Source organism: Taurulus bubalis (genome assembly GCF_910589615.1).
Source record: "Taurulus bubalis genome assembly, chromosome: 13".
Lineage (NCBI taxonomy): Eukaryota > Metazoa > Chordata > Actinopteri > Perciformes > Cottidae > Taurulus > Taurulus bubalis.
The window spans coordinates 17,184,904-17,202,362 of record NC_136601.1 but is presented as its reverse complement, the minus strand read 5'-3'; the positions used below and the strand labels follow the sequence as shown (position 1 = coordinate 17,202,362).

Here is a 17,459-nt window from a genome sequence, read left to right as displayed (position 1 = left end):
ATGAAAATATACTATTGGTATTTATGATCTACATCCGTTCATTAAGCCAAATGTGCAGAGACTGAGCTGCATGAGCATACAACACACAACTTCAATCCCCCCCAACCTTCAGCTTCCCAGGTTTTATGGTAAATAATTGATATTCAGGCCTGTGAACTGCATACACGTTTAATAATTTAGCATAATATTCCAGTGGCTCCACAGTTTCTTCTGCGTAGTCTGCTGTTGCAGTTTCTCTGTACTCTGCTGTACAGATGCTTAAGTCAAACCAATGTCAACTGTTTGTTTGCCCATCTGAAATAATGGCTGCTCTGGCTCACGATGAAACGTGTTGCATATGTTGCTGCCAATATTCTAACTGTTGCTGGCTGGGACTTTCCTCGTCACATCTGGTCCGCATTTTCTTTTTCTTTTTTTGGGCCTCAGATCTTTAAATGTTCAGGCCAGACAGGTGTACAACAGTGCAGAGTTTTTAAAGACCAAGTGGAGGCGCTAGAAAGCAAGCAAACGTCTCAAACGTCAGCTCCAAACTGTGGTTACAGTTATGGATGTAGTTAGTGCACTTACAAGACTGGAGAAAGCTCTAAATGTTTATTCCCCCGCTCTTGTCCGACAGTGATATTTGAGAAGTGCTACTCGGCGTGGGGGAGCTGTGCCCTGGAGCGCTGCTCCAGAGGCAGAGTCCTGATCTCACCCTCAGCAGCTTGGACAGATATCAGCACATACATCACTCGTGACAGTCACAGTTAAGAAGCTTCATCCTCTAACTGTCAGTGGGGTGACTGGTGCTGCAGGTCGTGACAAACTGCTGCCCCACTTGCATCATCTTCCCTCACTCCCTCACTCTCTCCCCCTGACCTCTTTTCCTCCCACACTCCTCCCATCCGCTCTGTTCGGCCGTCGGAGACGGCTTTAAGGGCTGTGCTAACTGAAGTGTGCGCTGGGAGGCAGGCGGCATTATCGGACTGAGGCCACACTTATCCCGCTAACAAGAAATTCACAGCTGTCGTGAGGTTAGGACATAAAGCCAGAGGTCATCACATGGTACCGGTTATAATGTGAATGTACCGCTGTGAATTTATAATTTTGAAGAGGAGCCAGAGGAATTCTTGGATCCTTTTATAATAATTGGTTATCTGAATGGTAATTACTGTCATGAGAGCAACCAAAAATCATATATCTGCGCTATCACACAGCACCAAAATAGTCCTCTATCATTCTTTTGATAGGGCAGTTTAAGCCATCAGACTGTGATTTGTGTGGCGTGTGGTGCTTAGGATAGCTCATCAGTGCTGGTACCTAACAGAGGTAGAGGACGGCAATTAGCATTACTCTGCACTGTCCTGTCAGGCCTGCTGGTCCCACATGACTGGAAAAGCCCTCAGCACTTTAATAAACGGAGGCAGAGGTATGTTTGATTTTTGTGTGTGTGTGTGTGTTCTTTCACACAATCATGCTCAATCCGTTTTCTGAAAATAGTTTTGGGCAACGTTTTAACACATTCACTGACTTTAGTTCTTCAGCACAGGTGATCAACCATTTCAAATTGGCCAAATTCCTCACTTTTGACAAGTAATGATTGAAATCTTGATGTGTGCCAGCTGTTAGCTGTGTGTTTGCTACAGGGTTTTTGATCAGGCCTGGATCTGCCGGTTGATGGATGAGAGTTGATAGAGGTCACCGCTCCGACTCACCTTCCGTGGCCCACCGGTTTTCATCTCATAAACATCGATGGTGTAGTTGGTCCTGCGGCCATAGTTGTCAAACTGGATGTTCCCAGTCATACCATGTACTTGGACCTGCCACGAGAGACAGACAGACAGACAGACAGACAGACAGACAGACAGACAGACAGACAGACAGACAGACAGACAGACAGACAGACAGACACAGGGGAATGTGTAATAGCCATCACTTTGCATATCTAGCTGGCATTAAGGTGCTCGTATCCATGGAGCTACTAGAGTGCGCGCAGTCTGTTAATCAAATGATGAACTGGATACGCTTTAATAAAAGATGTAGTTTTATGGTAATGAGCGCCTGGATTTGAGTGAGCTCTGTGCAGAGATATCTGGGGGCAGAGGGAGGAGAACAGCTCTGCGCTCTCTTCCCTTCTCTGTGTCACTTTCCATCTATATCACCCTCTCACTCCTCATCTCTGCTTCAATTCATCTAGCCTCTTCTTTGGTTATAAGCTTGCCACTCTCTCTCTCTTCACCCGTCTCTGTTTCTCTTCCAAGCCCCCTACCGTTTTGAGAGCTCTCTCGATGTCGATGCCTTGGCTCCAAGGTACAGCGGGATTGGCCAGGCAGTCTCCAGCGCTGCCCCGGCGAGAGACGTCCACTCGCTGGCGCCGCAGGTACCTGAAGGCCTCTGCTATCACCAGGATGGCATCATGGGTCAGAGCTGAAGTGTACTGTACAAAATCAAAGAGAACGCAGTGCACACTGTGAGACAGGAACACATGGTGAGAGGAAGAAGACAAAAAAGGATTAGCGTTTTTCTAGTGAAGCCGGTCCCGGTCCAGGTTTTTATATATACACTTTATACTGTGTTAAGACTGTCTAATATTTTTTCTAAAAGTAAAACAGAAGAGTAAAACTTTTATTTTGACAATATTTTCAAACGACTCGCAGTAAATAGCTTGCAGTAAAATTAATCCCGGGAAAAATTGGGACAGTCCATGAGTTGTTTTCGGCCCATGCATGTCATGCTGGTGACTCCCGGTCAGGTCAGTGTGGGTGCAAGCTCTGATGCCTTGCCTATGATAAAAATAGCTTGATAAGACAAATGTGATTAGAAAAGCCAAGACTTGTCAGACAGTCATGACCTCTTTCAAAACTTTTAGTGCAGAGTCGGGAAGTAAATCGAGCATTAATACGTGATTTTATCTCCCGCGCACTTCCCCTCCAACTTCGCCTGACCTTTTCAGCAGTGATGGTTTGAGCCACTTGTTTGTTGACCACTGCACCATGACAAAATGTAATTAAATGCCATTCAAAATCCATTTCTTCCTTGATCATTGTTTAATTAGATGTAAATTGAGGCTGCAATATAACCTTGCCTTGCACCGCCTATCAATATATTGATTGCTGGGAAGGATGCAACGCAAAAAGGAGGAGGCCAGGGCTGGGAGGGAGACAGAATGACAAAGGCAAACAGAGGATGAGAGGAGGAGAAGAACCGATAGAGAGCACTTCAGAAGGGATGATCGGTGTATTCTGCATGCGCAATGAAAGGCCATGCCAGCAAAGTACCTTCAGAGGAGTGTTTCGGGCTTCTGGGAATTCTCTTTCATCCAGCCGCTCCCAGCGCTGCATAAACTGCTGCACAATCGGGTTCTCAGGGTTGACTATCTGAAACCCTGAAATGTTGGCTCCACCGGCGAAGACTTTGTCCAAGCTCACATTAGTAAATCCCTGAAATGAGACAAAAAAGGAAAAAGCAGAGGAGAAGACTTGTGTCACATGTTTTTCTTTGGGAGAAGCGCCACAAAATAGTATCAGATATTCTGGCAGCGGGCCAGATGCATTTTATGATCAAAGTCTTTGCCTTTACACCTACATCTTTAAAGGTTTTTGGTGGAGGCTAACCTGAACTTATTTACAGAAACCTGCCAGTAAAGTTTGTGTCAGATCATGTAGAAGTCAAAATATTTTACTTGCCACAAGTGGCCTACTTTTATTCAGATCGCTTTGCCATGTCAAAAAATAAAAAATAAAATGTTCTCTTACATTTCCAAATCCTGTGCTGCTCAAGCACCCTGTACGGTTCCTTCGTCGCCTAGAGCTATGGCATGAGCTATTTCTTTTTATGGTCAAAGGGCTGTTTTTTTTAAGAGCAGCATTGTGTCACGGTGTGCAAGGACACATGTTCAACTGCTGCATAATCACATCTTCTAAAGACGGGCAGCAGGGGATCAGCAAGTGAGAGCAGGGCCGGCCTCCACTTTAAAACTCTCATGCTAATATCAAGGCTAAATGAACATTTCCCTCCCAAGAGTGGGAGGAAAACATGGCTGCCCTTCAAAAATGGTTAAAAAGGTTAAATGCTGTTTATTTATTGCTCAGGACATTCAACTATACTTAAACACAAATATATTCATTTAGGTCAATATGCAATGTAGTCAGACTGCCAGATTGTGATTGATTAGACATCAGCAACAAACAGAACACACCCTATATATACATTAGGGAGAAACAAATAATATAAAAGTATGTATATAAGTGTGTTTTTTTCTCCCTGATTTCAAACAAAAGCTTAAAATCCACGTATTGCCCATTCACATTTGTGCTCATGGCTGAGACTAAGTCCCATCACATGCAGCAAAAAAGCTGGTTCCACTCCCTCCCAAGGGAGCGGCTCGGTTATTACTCACAAGATTGGCCAGAATGTAGTGGTAACCACGGCTGTTCTTCCCCAGGGTCACAACCTATGGGAGAAAAACATTGATACAGTAAACCACCCATGAGATGAGAGCCAAGAGCCACAGCGTGTATAAGTGGCCACAACAATCTCTGTAAATGCAGCAGAGCCCTGAGAGCACGCAGGATGCCACTGAAGTTGAAACAAAGCAGAGTCAAATGCGGAATAACAAGAGCGAAAGGTTGCGGCTAGAGAAAGTGATAATTAAGGAGGACCTGATAATGAGAGAGAAACACTGTGGAACACCCTTAAATATTCCGCTCACTTTGAAGTCATTCAAGGTGTAGATATAGGAGGCCTCGGCAACTGTTGGACAGAAGGTAGAAACAGGGAAAACAACATTTCAAAGGAATTTACAGTGAGACAGTAAGATGTAGATCTCACTTTGCTTTGAAAATATCACACCTTTGGAGCATAACAGCATGTTTCAACCCACGCAGCCTGTCTGAAAATAGTAAGTGGTGTTCTAAGCCATTCCGTCACTGTAGAAGCAACCATATGCTGCCTTTTATTCCAGGTTTTCTCCTTCCTTTTGTTCCAGGCCTACAGATAAATCAAATAGTGAGACTCTAAATTGTCCTGTCGGTTTTTTTCTCATTACATGCCGGACAGGGTTTTCAACTGGGCCTCATGAGGTCTGTTATTTATGAGTTTGCAGTCTGCTGTGGATGGACTTCTGAGTGGCTGCCATGCAGAAACCTGACAACCTTGTCTCCTTTTTCATCTGCGTTCTACAAACACAGCAACACAAGTTTACAGCAAAATCAGCATGTTTGCACATGTTCTGGCTCTGTCACGAAAACAAACTGTCAGTTTATCATCTGTTTGTGTGTGCGTGTTAGGCCGGGGATGTTGGATATTTGTTACTGTGGATCGTTTACGACATTCCCGCTGAGTGATGAAATGCAAACGTGTATCTTCACATCTGATGCTGCTGCAAAAAAGAAGAACATCTACGAAGGACGGATTCAGTTTCACCCATTTCAACTACAATTACAGCTTTTAATTTAGCTGGGGTGAACTTAAACTGACCTGGCAGTACTAGTACTGTATACAGTAGCGCCAAACAATCATCCTTGCTTGGACTGAGCATCCTCCCGAATAAAATAAACCACTTCTCTCCCTCTTGAATGGAAACCTGAAGGTTGCACACAAAACATGAAGGGAAATTGGTGGTGTTTTTCACAAAGGACGGCGCACGAGGGAGCACAAACACACAAAGCCTTTCACTCACGCTATCAAGCTGCTTGGGTGGGTCAGCATTCTATGACAGCCTCCCCATCATTAGGGCTTTAAACCTCCAACACCGCAGGATGTCAAACAAAGGAGAACAAATCAAGAAAGAGAAATAGAAATAAGGGGGAAATGAGCTGATTATAATGCAGAAAAAGCAGGCAAGTTGGCTTTTAGAATCCATCAATCTGCATCTAATGAGAAAATGACAGACAGCCCTGTGAAAATAAATCTCTGCAACACTTCTGCTGCAGCGTTATCAGAGCTAGACGGATCCCACTGTAATTGTTCCCAAGTCTTACTTTCAGACTTTTAGCCCTGCTGCAGTTCCTTGAACAAACCCTGCAGCTCCATACCCCTTCACCGTGTGCTGCTAACCTTGACTCGGGCCGCAAGCCTCCTCACACCTGCCCTGGAGCGAGGCGTAGAAAGGCCTTGCCCCCATCACCTGCTGCAGCTCACAGCCAGCCTGGCAACCGCTACAAGCCGCAACCTTGGGATGAAGCACAGCGAGGCACTGATTACACGGAGATACACAGAACCTCCGGCCAGATCGCACCAACCTCTCTCCTCAGCCTCTTTAATTAGGCAGACGGTAAGACCCGACTCCAGTTGAGACGGACAGATTTCACTGATACTTGTTGTGATGCACTGCTGATTGCCTTGTCCTTAAATCCCTTCGCTACTGCAGACGGTGATAACTATCTTTTAATGGTGTTGATAAGACACGATTCTCTTTAATTTCCTTTTAAGCCCAATATTCTTTTTGCAATAACACACTATTATCTGAAACAATATTTACTCAGATAAGAACATTAGCTCATTTAGTAAACAAAGGCGCAACAAAGTGCATGCTGTTCAGTTTCAGGCATTTGAAGGCATAGTTTTGGGGAATACGCTTGTTTTCTTTCATTTTCGAGAGTGAGATGAAAACACCAATGCTAATCTCACGTCTACGGAGTTGGAGTCCAGACCTGATAAGCTTCGCCTCATATAAAGACTGGAAGCACAGGGGAACAGCTGGTTCTGTTCATAGTTCAAAAGCACAACTACCAACAACTAAATCTCACTAATTAACATGTGGCGTCTTTTAAGGAAATGTGCAATGTAGTCTGACGTCCAGATGTGATTGATAAGACATGAGCAACAAAGATGCTAGTCATGACTTAATTAGCCAAGTTTAGCATTACGACTTCAGGGGAAAGAACTAGATTTTTTTTGAAAACACAACACAACCCGACACTGTTTGTGAATGGATTAAACAAATTACATACAATGCATTGATTAATGAGCTTTAGAGGTGTTGGAAGATTCAGTTTTTGTCACACTTTTAGATAGCTGTTTCGCCATGCCTTATGTCTTAAAGCTACGCTAGGCGAATCACATGAGGGAGATATTCATCTTCAAGTCTCACTTCTGAATAGAGGATGAATCAAAGTATTTCCCAAAAATGTTTAACACTAACTTTGCTACAATGTCTTCATCTTAAAACAGATATTCACCACCAGCACGGACTCGGGTGACTTTGCATTATGTTTCAAAAACTGCTGCACACCTTGGATTTTCATCAGCCTCTATTTTTTTGTCTCCCTTTTGCTTTGAATCCATTTTTATTGCCGTTAATCGCCTTTAGAGCACATACATACAAACACCAAGCCTGCTAACCAATTATTCGGTTTCCCAGTGACACTGACAAGAATAAATGTGTTTAGTGTGCTTCAATAATGCCATTCCTCTTTTTCATACAGTGCACCATCTTTCACATCGATCCGCTAACTGGCTCCACCACCTTTTGTTCTGCTGCTGAAAGAGAGCGAGCATTTTTCAGAGTTTTCTTTAAAGCCTGATGGGGACAGACAACCAGGATGACCTTGATTTCACCCTCATCCAGACTCGGTCGGCCTCGGCACCGCCAGAGAGGGATAGAGCCCTAAATGTAAAACTACAGCTACACAGTCTCAATAAAACGGCAGACCGTTTTCCTCCAAGTATGACCTTTCCACTGCAGAGTTTGCCACAACACAGTAAGACACAGACTGAAAATGATAGGCTACCCTGAGTTTGTAAAGACATCATGCCATTCACTGAGGCACAGGAAAAAGGAGCAAATAATGATGAAACTAATTACTTTTAGCCTCTTCTGAAAACTTTAAGACCAGACTTCCTGTCAAAGTGGTGCGGAATATTTCAAATAACTGGTTGATCATTTTTGTAATTAACCAATTAATCTGTATAAAATAACAATGAATATCAACAAACTTAAACAAATGTTTGAAGCCTTGTTTTGTCCTACCAACACTCCATACCTCCAACGTATAAAATCTACAAAGATATAAAACAGAAGAAAACTGTCCTCAGATTGAAGAAGATGAGCAAAGCATTTTTCTTTGATTAATTTGAGCATCCCATAATTCAAATGGTCATTTTAGCATTAATTGGCAGGTTATAATTATAAAGATAATCAGTGTTTAAGTCATGATTTTCTGGGAGGGATCAATGGCCCAGGTGGTCACTGCTTATCCATGGGGGACAATAAACATACTCTGACAAAGATATTGATCAATTTTCATTTTTAAATACTGACAAAATTGTATAAATCATATGAATAAAACATAGGGTGACCAGATATTAATCTTTGTTCCACCACAACCAATATTTTATCAGCATTTTGCTGAAGTCAACTTCAAAGAATATATCTGTCGCTGGAAAGCCAGACCATTATTGTGGCACACATTTAGTAAATGACTTTTTCATTATTGTAATACTTACATTCAAAAGTGGACTTATTATTGTTAACTGCTATGTAATTGTCTACTCATGGTAATAATCGCTGCTGCTGGTGATGTCACATCTGATGAATAAATCACAAGATCTCGGATATCATCTAAATAAAGGCATTTACACACCGGGAGATTGACCACTAAATGACACAAACATGCGAAATAGTCGTCTGCATTATTATTATATGTCTCTGGCTTTTATTGTGAAAAATAAGAACATACAATTTTAGTTTGTTAAGGTTAAAAGGAGTTTGAAAGTTTGCCGTCTCGGTTTGGACTACGGAGCCTCCCTGTTGTTGTTTCATAAATATATCTGTTGGGCACAATTCAACCCGTTCCCGCAACTCAATTCCTTTATTTAAAGTGTGCAAGCTCAGAAAAATCTTAATAGATTGAATTGAAGAAAAAAAAAATGGATTGCTCCGTTTGATATTCACATTATGAGTGAAAGTATTCATGACAAAAACAACTGATCGAAAAAATACATAATTGTGTCACTTAATTACTATAGCTGGTTTCTCTCTTACGAACCAACTTTGGTCAACTGTAAATGACTGAAGAAATCATGATACAACTTAATTAAAAGATAAAAATATCCTGCTAACAGCATTGATCCCGTCCTTGATTTTCTGGGGAATAACCAGATGCTGTCGAGGTTGTAGTGAAGGAACATTTTATGTTTCTGGCTTAAATATCACGGTAAATTATATTTGCATTATTAATCAGCGTTAATAACAAGCAGCATATAATTTGTGGGGGCTGAGATATCGAAGTGGTCCACTTCACACATAAATCATGACGGACAGAAGGGTGAATTAGAGCTATATGCTTTGACACAAAAGGACTTTCGTCTTCCTCAGTCTCCAGTTCTGCTTCAAGGCTCTTGGTAGAAGTGCTCTTGGTGGAGCACTCTCTAATTAATAGCCAGTGGCAGCTGAGGCTGAGATGCTTTTCTTGGCAGTCGCGTTATATGGGGCTGAAGATAGAAGGGGCATAAAGTGCTGGCCTTTGACCAAATGCAGAACATTTCAGAGACACCTGACTCACATCCAGATGATTATGTATAGCATTGCTCTGAGATACCGAACAATGTGAGACGTGATATCTTGGGTGGATGGAATCACTGACACTGCAGCTGGTACGCCCTTGTGTTTGTGTGGCAAAACTTGGCTCCGAAACAGCAAGATGCCCTTCTCCGTTTTCACTGAACATGATCAGGGTACTTTAGCTTGATTGATAATGGGGAGAAAAAAAAGGTTCTCAAGTTTAAATACTGTACTATTATTAAACTGTGTTCTTAACACAGTTATAACTACACACGCAAATTGTCAGAGTCAAAGCACACCGGTCTCAGCTTCCCATTCAGTTGTTGAGTCAGCAGGTCACATTCTGTTTAATGATAACACTATAATCCCATTTAATTCTATAATCGCAGTTCGTAAATGGCCCTCAACAGCCGAGGTTGGTGCTTGGGATTTAAAAACACTACGTATCACCGGCTTTACGTCATGCGCGGGGGGGGAGGCTATATTTCTGTCAGCCCTTCTCTCCGTATCCCGGGGACAATAAGCCGATGTTGAGATCAAGAGCACCTTTCATATTAGAGACATTAGCTCACCTTCTTGCCTCTCTCCGCCTCTATTGAGAGACATGCCAGGAAGTGTTACCAGAAAACAGTCAAAGTAACCAGGGAGGTTTGAATGTCTGGGAGGGTTCAATGTTTACTGAACATTCATTCAGATTTAATTTCACTTTGTAATACCTCTCGTTTGCCAATGTGTTACATGAGCACACAAATGTCATCCCCTGCTTTACAGGACGTTGATATTGCCCTCTTTTTTTTCATTGTTTCATCCACAACCCTGATTGAGCATCTTCCTTTTATTGCTGACATTTTCCTATCAGCTGCTGGCAATCTATCGTGCATTCTCTGCCTCTCCCACGACTCCTTATCTCCCATGGTCAGATGTCTTTCCCTTTTTCTTGAATATGATACAACACAATTCTTTTTCTATAAAAACATCCATCGTGTGGATTTTCCTTTCAGTCCTTTATTCAAGAGCAGAGAGAGGGGTATGGTGGATCTCTAATTCTCCATGGGGAGCCAATGTGGCCACCCTTCATGCTTCTACAGGCGGCAGAATGTTGTCCTAACAAATCCCCAAATGTACCGCTCTTTTTTTCTCCTCATTCTGTGAATCCTTTTCACTTCTTATTGTATTTTTTTCTCCCCCTGCATGAAAATGCAGCTTTGCGTCTGGCAGAGGGCTCCCTGCCTGTCTGTCTTTGAACAGCTTGCGTGCCCTGGGCCTGTCCCAGACGCCGTTCTTATTTCTTTTTTTTGCCTGCCTCTCTTTACACTAGTGATGAGCAGGTTGTTGCCTCTGAGCAGACTCCAGCATATAAATCCCTGGAGGAAAGAAGTCCAGGAAGGAGCCTTGAGGCAGATATGACGCTATATGTGCAATCTCATAGATGGATCAGATTAGGCATGAGCACATGTACAGTCAAACACATGCAGGCTCCCAAGAGATACGCATACACATACTCGCTCTGAAAAGTCATCATTACGAAGAGTGGTAGTAGTACAGAGATGATTATCTTATATTCAGTCATAGTTCTTGTTTATTCTGCCCTTCTTTAATGCCACACACATTTTCCCCCGCATATAATATCATAAACCTAGATGCTTCAACGAGACAAGTTAGTTGGATATGAATCAGCAAGCAGAGCTGGCAGAGGCTTTCCCGTCTTTGTCGAAAGGGAAGGAGTGGAAGCCATTGGGTTAATTTATCTGCAGTGCAGTATATTGATGGAAAAGTCCTATGAGCGATAAATCCTGAGCGGTTGTTATTGCATAAAATGATAATAGCCCGGGTGTAGCATTCTCCTCAGCATCCCAAAACAAATTTGTTGGGAGACTCACTCTGCTCTTATAGGAGCAAACACAACTGTGCCTGATGCAGCAGTATGCAAATACTGCCTTTACCGCATTTCTACATCATGTCAACTGATAAATGAAGCTAATAAAAGTGACACTCAGCTGAGTGTGCTTACGCCTGAAGATGAGGTACATCCAGTGTGTTTGTGTGTTACCATTCGGATCAATGACAATTTAGAGACATTGCTGTCCCACACCCGAAGCACAGGTTGTAGTAACTAGAGCTGAAACCATGAGTCAATTAATTGATTTGTCAGCATGAGATGAAATTGCAACAATTCTGACAATAACAAAGCCTGTTTGAAATAAATAAAAAGGGACACTATTTGCTGGTACCAGCTTCTTAAAGGGGCCAAATAAAAAAACTCAGAGCATATGATCATATATCTATCATTGACGGATGTCGTCCACACGGCGCTCAACACAGCGAAGGCTGAGCCGTGCGAACAGCTCTGGCATTTTTAATCTATGGAGGATTCAGAGGATGGGCACTACGCTTCCTTGACGCCGCCGTTGGTTGGGACAGCGTTATCAGCTGGAACCGGTACATAAGAACAGTGCAAAGCGGCCAGAACGGCGGAGCTAACCAGTACGGCACACTCACACGCACAAAAAGATACACACAGCTGCCCGTCGATGTCAACAAAGCACAGAGAAGCTCCTCTACCAACACAGAGAACGAGATAGTCCTTTTCCAGGTAGTCATTACTCCACTATATCTTGACATAGCAATTAGGTCTTTGCTGCTATTTTAATTATTTAAATATATACAATGTAGCACCTTTAAAGACTCAGGAAACGCATTTCATATATAGCTCAAACAAAGTTAAAATAATTATTTATTCGTATAGAAAATAGGCTTGGAGGCCTTTGAAAGAAGGGATTTGCTGCATTTCCCACGGGCAAAAGCAAATTATACTTTCAGCGTGAACCACATGTTAATGTCATAGCAAAATTTGAGTGTTTTATATAGCTATATAGTTTTGTTAGTTTTATTTTTATTACACAAAAAAAGTACCTTTAGTCCGTTAATACCGCTAAACTAAAAAGCAAATTGTAATTGAGTACATTAATTGAGTAAATATAGTATACATGGACGTCCCTTTAAATATTGAGGAGCTCTCCCAGTGCAGTGAGAGCAACAAAGGCCCATCAAGACCAGAGCATTCGCAGCACAGGATCAAACGTGGTGCTAATGACGAGCAGCACAGAGGGTTTTCTTCGTGCAACAATTGAACCAAATTGTGGAAGCTCGACAATTACCTATTCTATAAACCATGAACTTCCCTGCTTGGTACAAAGACACTCATTCTGTGCTGGGATTACTCCCACAGAATCATAAAACTAAGCCACTGAGCTGATTCCCATTTCCCCCAGCAATCAGCTGGTTGAATCTGTCCTGCCTCATGATCCTCCCTCAACAGCAGCGACCTTGACGGATTGAGGCGACACACACAGACACTGGCCTCGGCACACAGGTTCTGTTCAAACTCTCACTCCTGTCCAGAGATGAAACTCTAGCCCTCAATCATTGGCTAACAGAACTACAATAGCAGGTAGACGCAGCGGGTTTCCACATAGCTGACAGTGGGTGCCATTTTCTGGTGTGATTGCCCTCATGGGGGACAGTCCATCCTGGCTTCAATGTATAATGGTCTGGCCCAGTAGGGGGTGGCTGCAGAGTGAAGTCCAGCAGCTTCCATGAATGCTTGTGACTCATCCATATTGGCAGAGCTAGACAGATTATTTCAATTAGCTCTAGGAACAAAAAAAAATCCCACGCTGAGTTTGTCACTGAAACTGTTGCTTTGAAGGTTCGCTGTTGTAAAAGCTTTATTTACCCCTTCTGTACTAAAACCAAGTTAAGGGAGAACAATGTTTGATAGTGATAATTTGAGGTGGAGGAAGGAAGAGAGCTCCCTCTAGACAAAAAAGACATAATTCATTAATTGAAAAAAAGAACGAAACAGAAGAACATCAACAGATTATTGCTCTGCATCCTTATTATTGTTTGCAGAAGGGGGAGCAATTAAAGACGCAACCGTTAATATGCCTAACATGTGATTTGTAATGCTTTTCCTAAAAGCTGAAGCATAGTCTTCACACAAAAAGGAAATAGATTTCCGTATAGTGCCTGAATAATAAAGGAAGAAAATGTGCAGCACAAGAATTAAATTAAACGCGGTAAATTAATACTTAAAGCTATTCTGCTTTAAACTATGACTCTGGGATCAAATTAGATTCATAAGAAAAAAGGGAAACGAACACTGGTTGAGGGGATATTGTGAGGCAGAGAGAAGCCAATATCTAAATGAATGTTAACGAGCAGAATCCAAAGCGGGAGCTGATTGCCTTGTAAGCAGGCAGCAGCAAGCAGAGGAGTGGAGGCTGGAGCGGGGCGGCCAAACAGAGTAGATGCATGGCATAATAGCCACTCATCTATTCATGGTAATTGTGTTTCCCCTACTACAAGGACTGGTGGACCTTTCATTTCCTCCTCAGGCAATGGACATGATAGAGGAAAGGAGGGGTTTGGGGTTGTCAGAGGAGGATTAAAAAGTATGCCTCATCCAGTGGTTTCTCCAAATGGCTGATCACGCTCGGACCTCTCAACCTCAGGCTTTCGGGCAACAACACGCACTGGTTTTCAAACAAGCTGGCATCCAACCTAGCAACCAAACAGCACCAAACACAGCTTCTCACGTCTACTGCTGTGCCAGACATTCAATTTAACACAGGCTTTTATGAGGTTACACAAACTCAAGGAAATTACATATCAACTATTTGTAAAAACTCACATGCAAAACAAGCAGCAGAACAAACAATACTTTAGTCAGACATAGTGGGTCTTAGATCTTGGATCTAAAATACTGAATAGGCCTCTTTTATTGAAGATGTTTTGACATGTCACAGTAGGAAAAGCACAGGTGCAAATGATCAATGATGGCTGAATTCCATTTAGCTGCTTTGATTCAGGGTTCTGGTATTGTGCATGTTGCCTCAGAGTCACTTTTGAACACTTGCGTAGAACAAAACAATCAGTCGTATTGTCAGTTTTTCTTACTATGACAAGTTAAAATGTATGCTATGAAAAAGTCTTTTTATGGACTTAATGATTTCCAAAACTACAGAACCACTCCACCACTTCTATAAAGACGGAGGACTCGCATGAGAAAAACATGTTTGGATGGATTTTTTTGGCCCTTTGGGGGAAAACGTAGATGTTTTTCAGATGGAAAGGTTGATTTGCAAACAGTGAGATTGAGTAGCCATGGTGCAACATTAGCATTTATTTGGAGCCATTTCAGTCGACCTGATACAATATGTACCGTGAGGTGCTTGCCAATACACAGCTTGAGGGATTTGAGGCAATTTAAAGGACATTTTAAATCAGTTTAAAAAAGGATTTATTTGTTAATGTATTGATACTAATTATGGACGTATCAATATACTGTATCGTCGGGAAGAAAATATTGCGATAGAAAGCTAAATCAATATTTTTGCACAGCTCTATTTCATACGCAACCAGTTTTTGTTGTGTCGTCTTCCAGTCTAACTCAAGATCACCATGACTCGTAAGTTGACATGTCAAATTGGTGGATTGGCCCTTTAATATTTGTTACTTAAAATGTGCTTGGTAATTATGTGACTTAAGCAGGAAGCAACAGTGCAGGTGTTCAGTTATTTCATCTACAGCTGGTACCACATGTGCAGTGAGTTTGAGGTTCACCTGTTCTAGTATGGTGTTGATCCTGTTCACCTCACAGTCAATCACAAAGCGCTTCTCCTGCCTCCTGTCCATCTCCTCAATGATGCGCTTGAACTCTGCTGCATCTGTTGTGCCGCTAACAGAGCGGGCGGTCACCTGCCAGTTGTTAGCTACTGCTGCCTCCATTATGGCCTGCAGTATCGAGAAACCTAGAGAGAGAGAGAGAGAAAGAGAGAGAGAGAGAGAGAGAAAGAGAAAGAGAGAGAGAGAGAGAGAGACCCAGAGGATTAGACACAAAAGAGGCACACGGTTACAGTTACGCAACTGGGAGGCTGCTAATTTATTCTAGAGAGGCTTCTGCTTGAATCCAAAGGTTAAAGGCCATCTCATTACAATCTAAAATAGCATTCCAAACTCTGCAGGCGCTTGGAAATATTGTCTAGAGTCTAGACTTTATGTGAGCGTGGAAGCCATCGTGAATTTACCTTTGCATACTGAGAAGGCAATATCATTATGAAATGAAGGCACAGGAATTGTATCTCCATATTATTAAAAGATCAGCGGGTGATGTTATTGCGCTTGGCATCAATTAAATCACGGCACTTAGCTCAGCCACATGTTAACTTTGACAATGTGGTGAAACACATCCCGGCCCGTGTCTCCTTAGAGGATTGTGCCAACTCATTTAAAGATAAAGACAATGAAAGATTCATCCAGGCCAGTCGTAGAAAGAGATCATTATGCTAGCAGAAGAATGGAGAATGAGCCCTTCCGATGATTAATTCACACGTGAAATATTTTTCATTTAACAGGGCACCCAGAAACACTATGGTCAAATCCTACACCACAAAATGAATAATTGAGTTATATTTCGAGAGGGATTGATTGCACACAGCACAAGTTAAAAGAAATGGCTTAACTCTTTTCCAACATTATAGAGGTGAGAATGAACATGAAGGTTATTAATGAAAATCAAGCACACTCCTGGTACTTCATTAAGCCATGGACAAAGCAAATGTAAACTGTATGTACAAGAAGCTTCTGTTCCATCTCTCTATTCATATTTTATTGTCCGTCATGTGGTTTGCTGATACAGAGAAGCTGCGAAAAAATTGCAGCAACAGCTAATTCGGGCACGCATTCAGACATATACAGATCCTGTGACAATTACTAGTAATGTCATATGTGAATTGGTATTTTACAAATTGCCTGACACACTGAAGCGCAGTGTGCAAATCCAGCAGAGAGACTAAAGACACAACAACAGCTATATAAGAAATCCACTTTGTCATGCTCTTCATTTATCTGCTTTTGAAATATTTTCCATTCCATCTGAATGGTCAAGCAGCCCTTTTCTCTTGACACGTATGTGTCTGCAACCTCGGTGTGCGGCCGCCTCTGCAGCGTGCGGCCACAGCTCCATCAGATGATCTTTTGGCGTGCGGCACAGCAAGCTGCAGAGGATGACGCACTGTGTGTCATCAGTCCAGAGGACAACAGCCTCTCAGACCTCAAGGTTATCTGGCAAACAGGTTATCGGGTCACATCTCCAAGGAGTTCAGCCTAGTTCATGAATGTACCTTGTAGCACAACATTGAGTTCAGATGACGTTGTGTTTGCATGTTGAGGGCATAGAGGCACACATATAGTCCCTTCGTACCTTCTGGGATGCAGAGCTGCTTAAAAGTATCAACACTTGTACATCTGATGTGAAACACCACAGTACAAGAGGAATATGAAGGTAGTGTAGCCTGAAGGCATAAAATCGTCAAATGTACTTTTTTATTTCTACCTGGACAAAAGCCACAATTTTCTAGGAAAAAGAAAGAAATGTAAAAGTGAAGAGAAAACATCTGAAGCTTTTCTGAGGTATCATCATTTTTACATGAGCACAGCAGCAGCAGTCTCTCATGTAGTATGCCTCCTCACATCTCCCATACCTAAAGCAAAAGTTACAGAACGAAGGTTTGAATAACATGGATGCATTATTCATTTTCCTCAGGCATATGCTCAGAACCTCAGCAACCACAAGCCAGCTGGATAGCATGGCAGTCTTCCCAGCAATAAAAGCCTCTCACATTAAGAGATGTCATGCAGATTAACTGGGTCAAAATGGTCTCTTTTGGTTTGGAAACTGACAAGAATACGGCTGGTAAAGGTAAACAAAATGCCAATGAACCATTTAGTACACTGTAATCACGTTGGGTGTACGACATGCGACGCATATGGGTTAAAATGATAAGGTGGGTATTTGTTTTAGGGCTGCAAGTATCAGGCCAATCACTGATTCCTGTGCAGCTTGAAAGAGACAATAACACGTCAAAAGAAAATACAAATGCCTACAGGGGAATGCTCTAGGGATTTGGGCTTC

General features: G+C 42.3%; 1 protein-coding gene across 2 annotated transcripts in view; it reads right to left on the bottom strand.

The window, feature by feature from the left end:
* The window catches only part of gria3b (glutamate receptor, ionotropic, AMPA 3b), a gene marked incomplete at both ends in the record, with an annotated part of 73,835 nt that overhangs the window by 19,547 nt on the left and 36,829 nt on the right, over positions 1-17,459 (bottom strand). For both annotated transcript variants that reach the window (XM_079229149.1, XM_079229150.1), the window contains 5 exons: positions 1,695-1,799; positions 2,249-2,416; positions 3,258-3,419; positions 4,379-4,432; positions 15,110-15,297. In XM_079229149.1, coding sequence (XP_079085275.1) covers positions 1,695-1,799; positions 2,249-2,416; positions 3,258-3,419; positions 4,379-4,432; positions 15,110-15,297 — 677 coding nt within the window. The remainder of the gene's footprint in view (positions 1-1,694; positions 1,800-2,248; positions 2,417-3,257; positions 3,420-4,378; positions 4,433-15,109; positions 15,298-17,459) is intronic.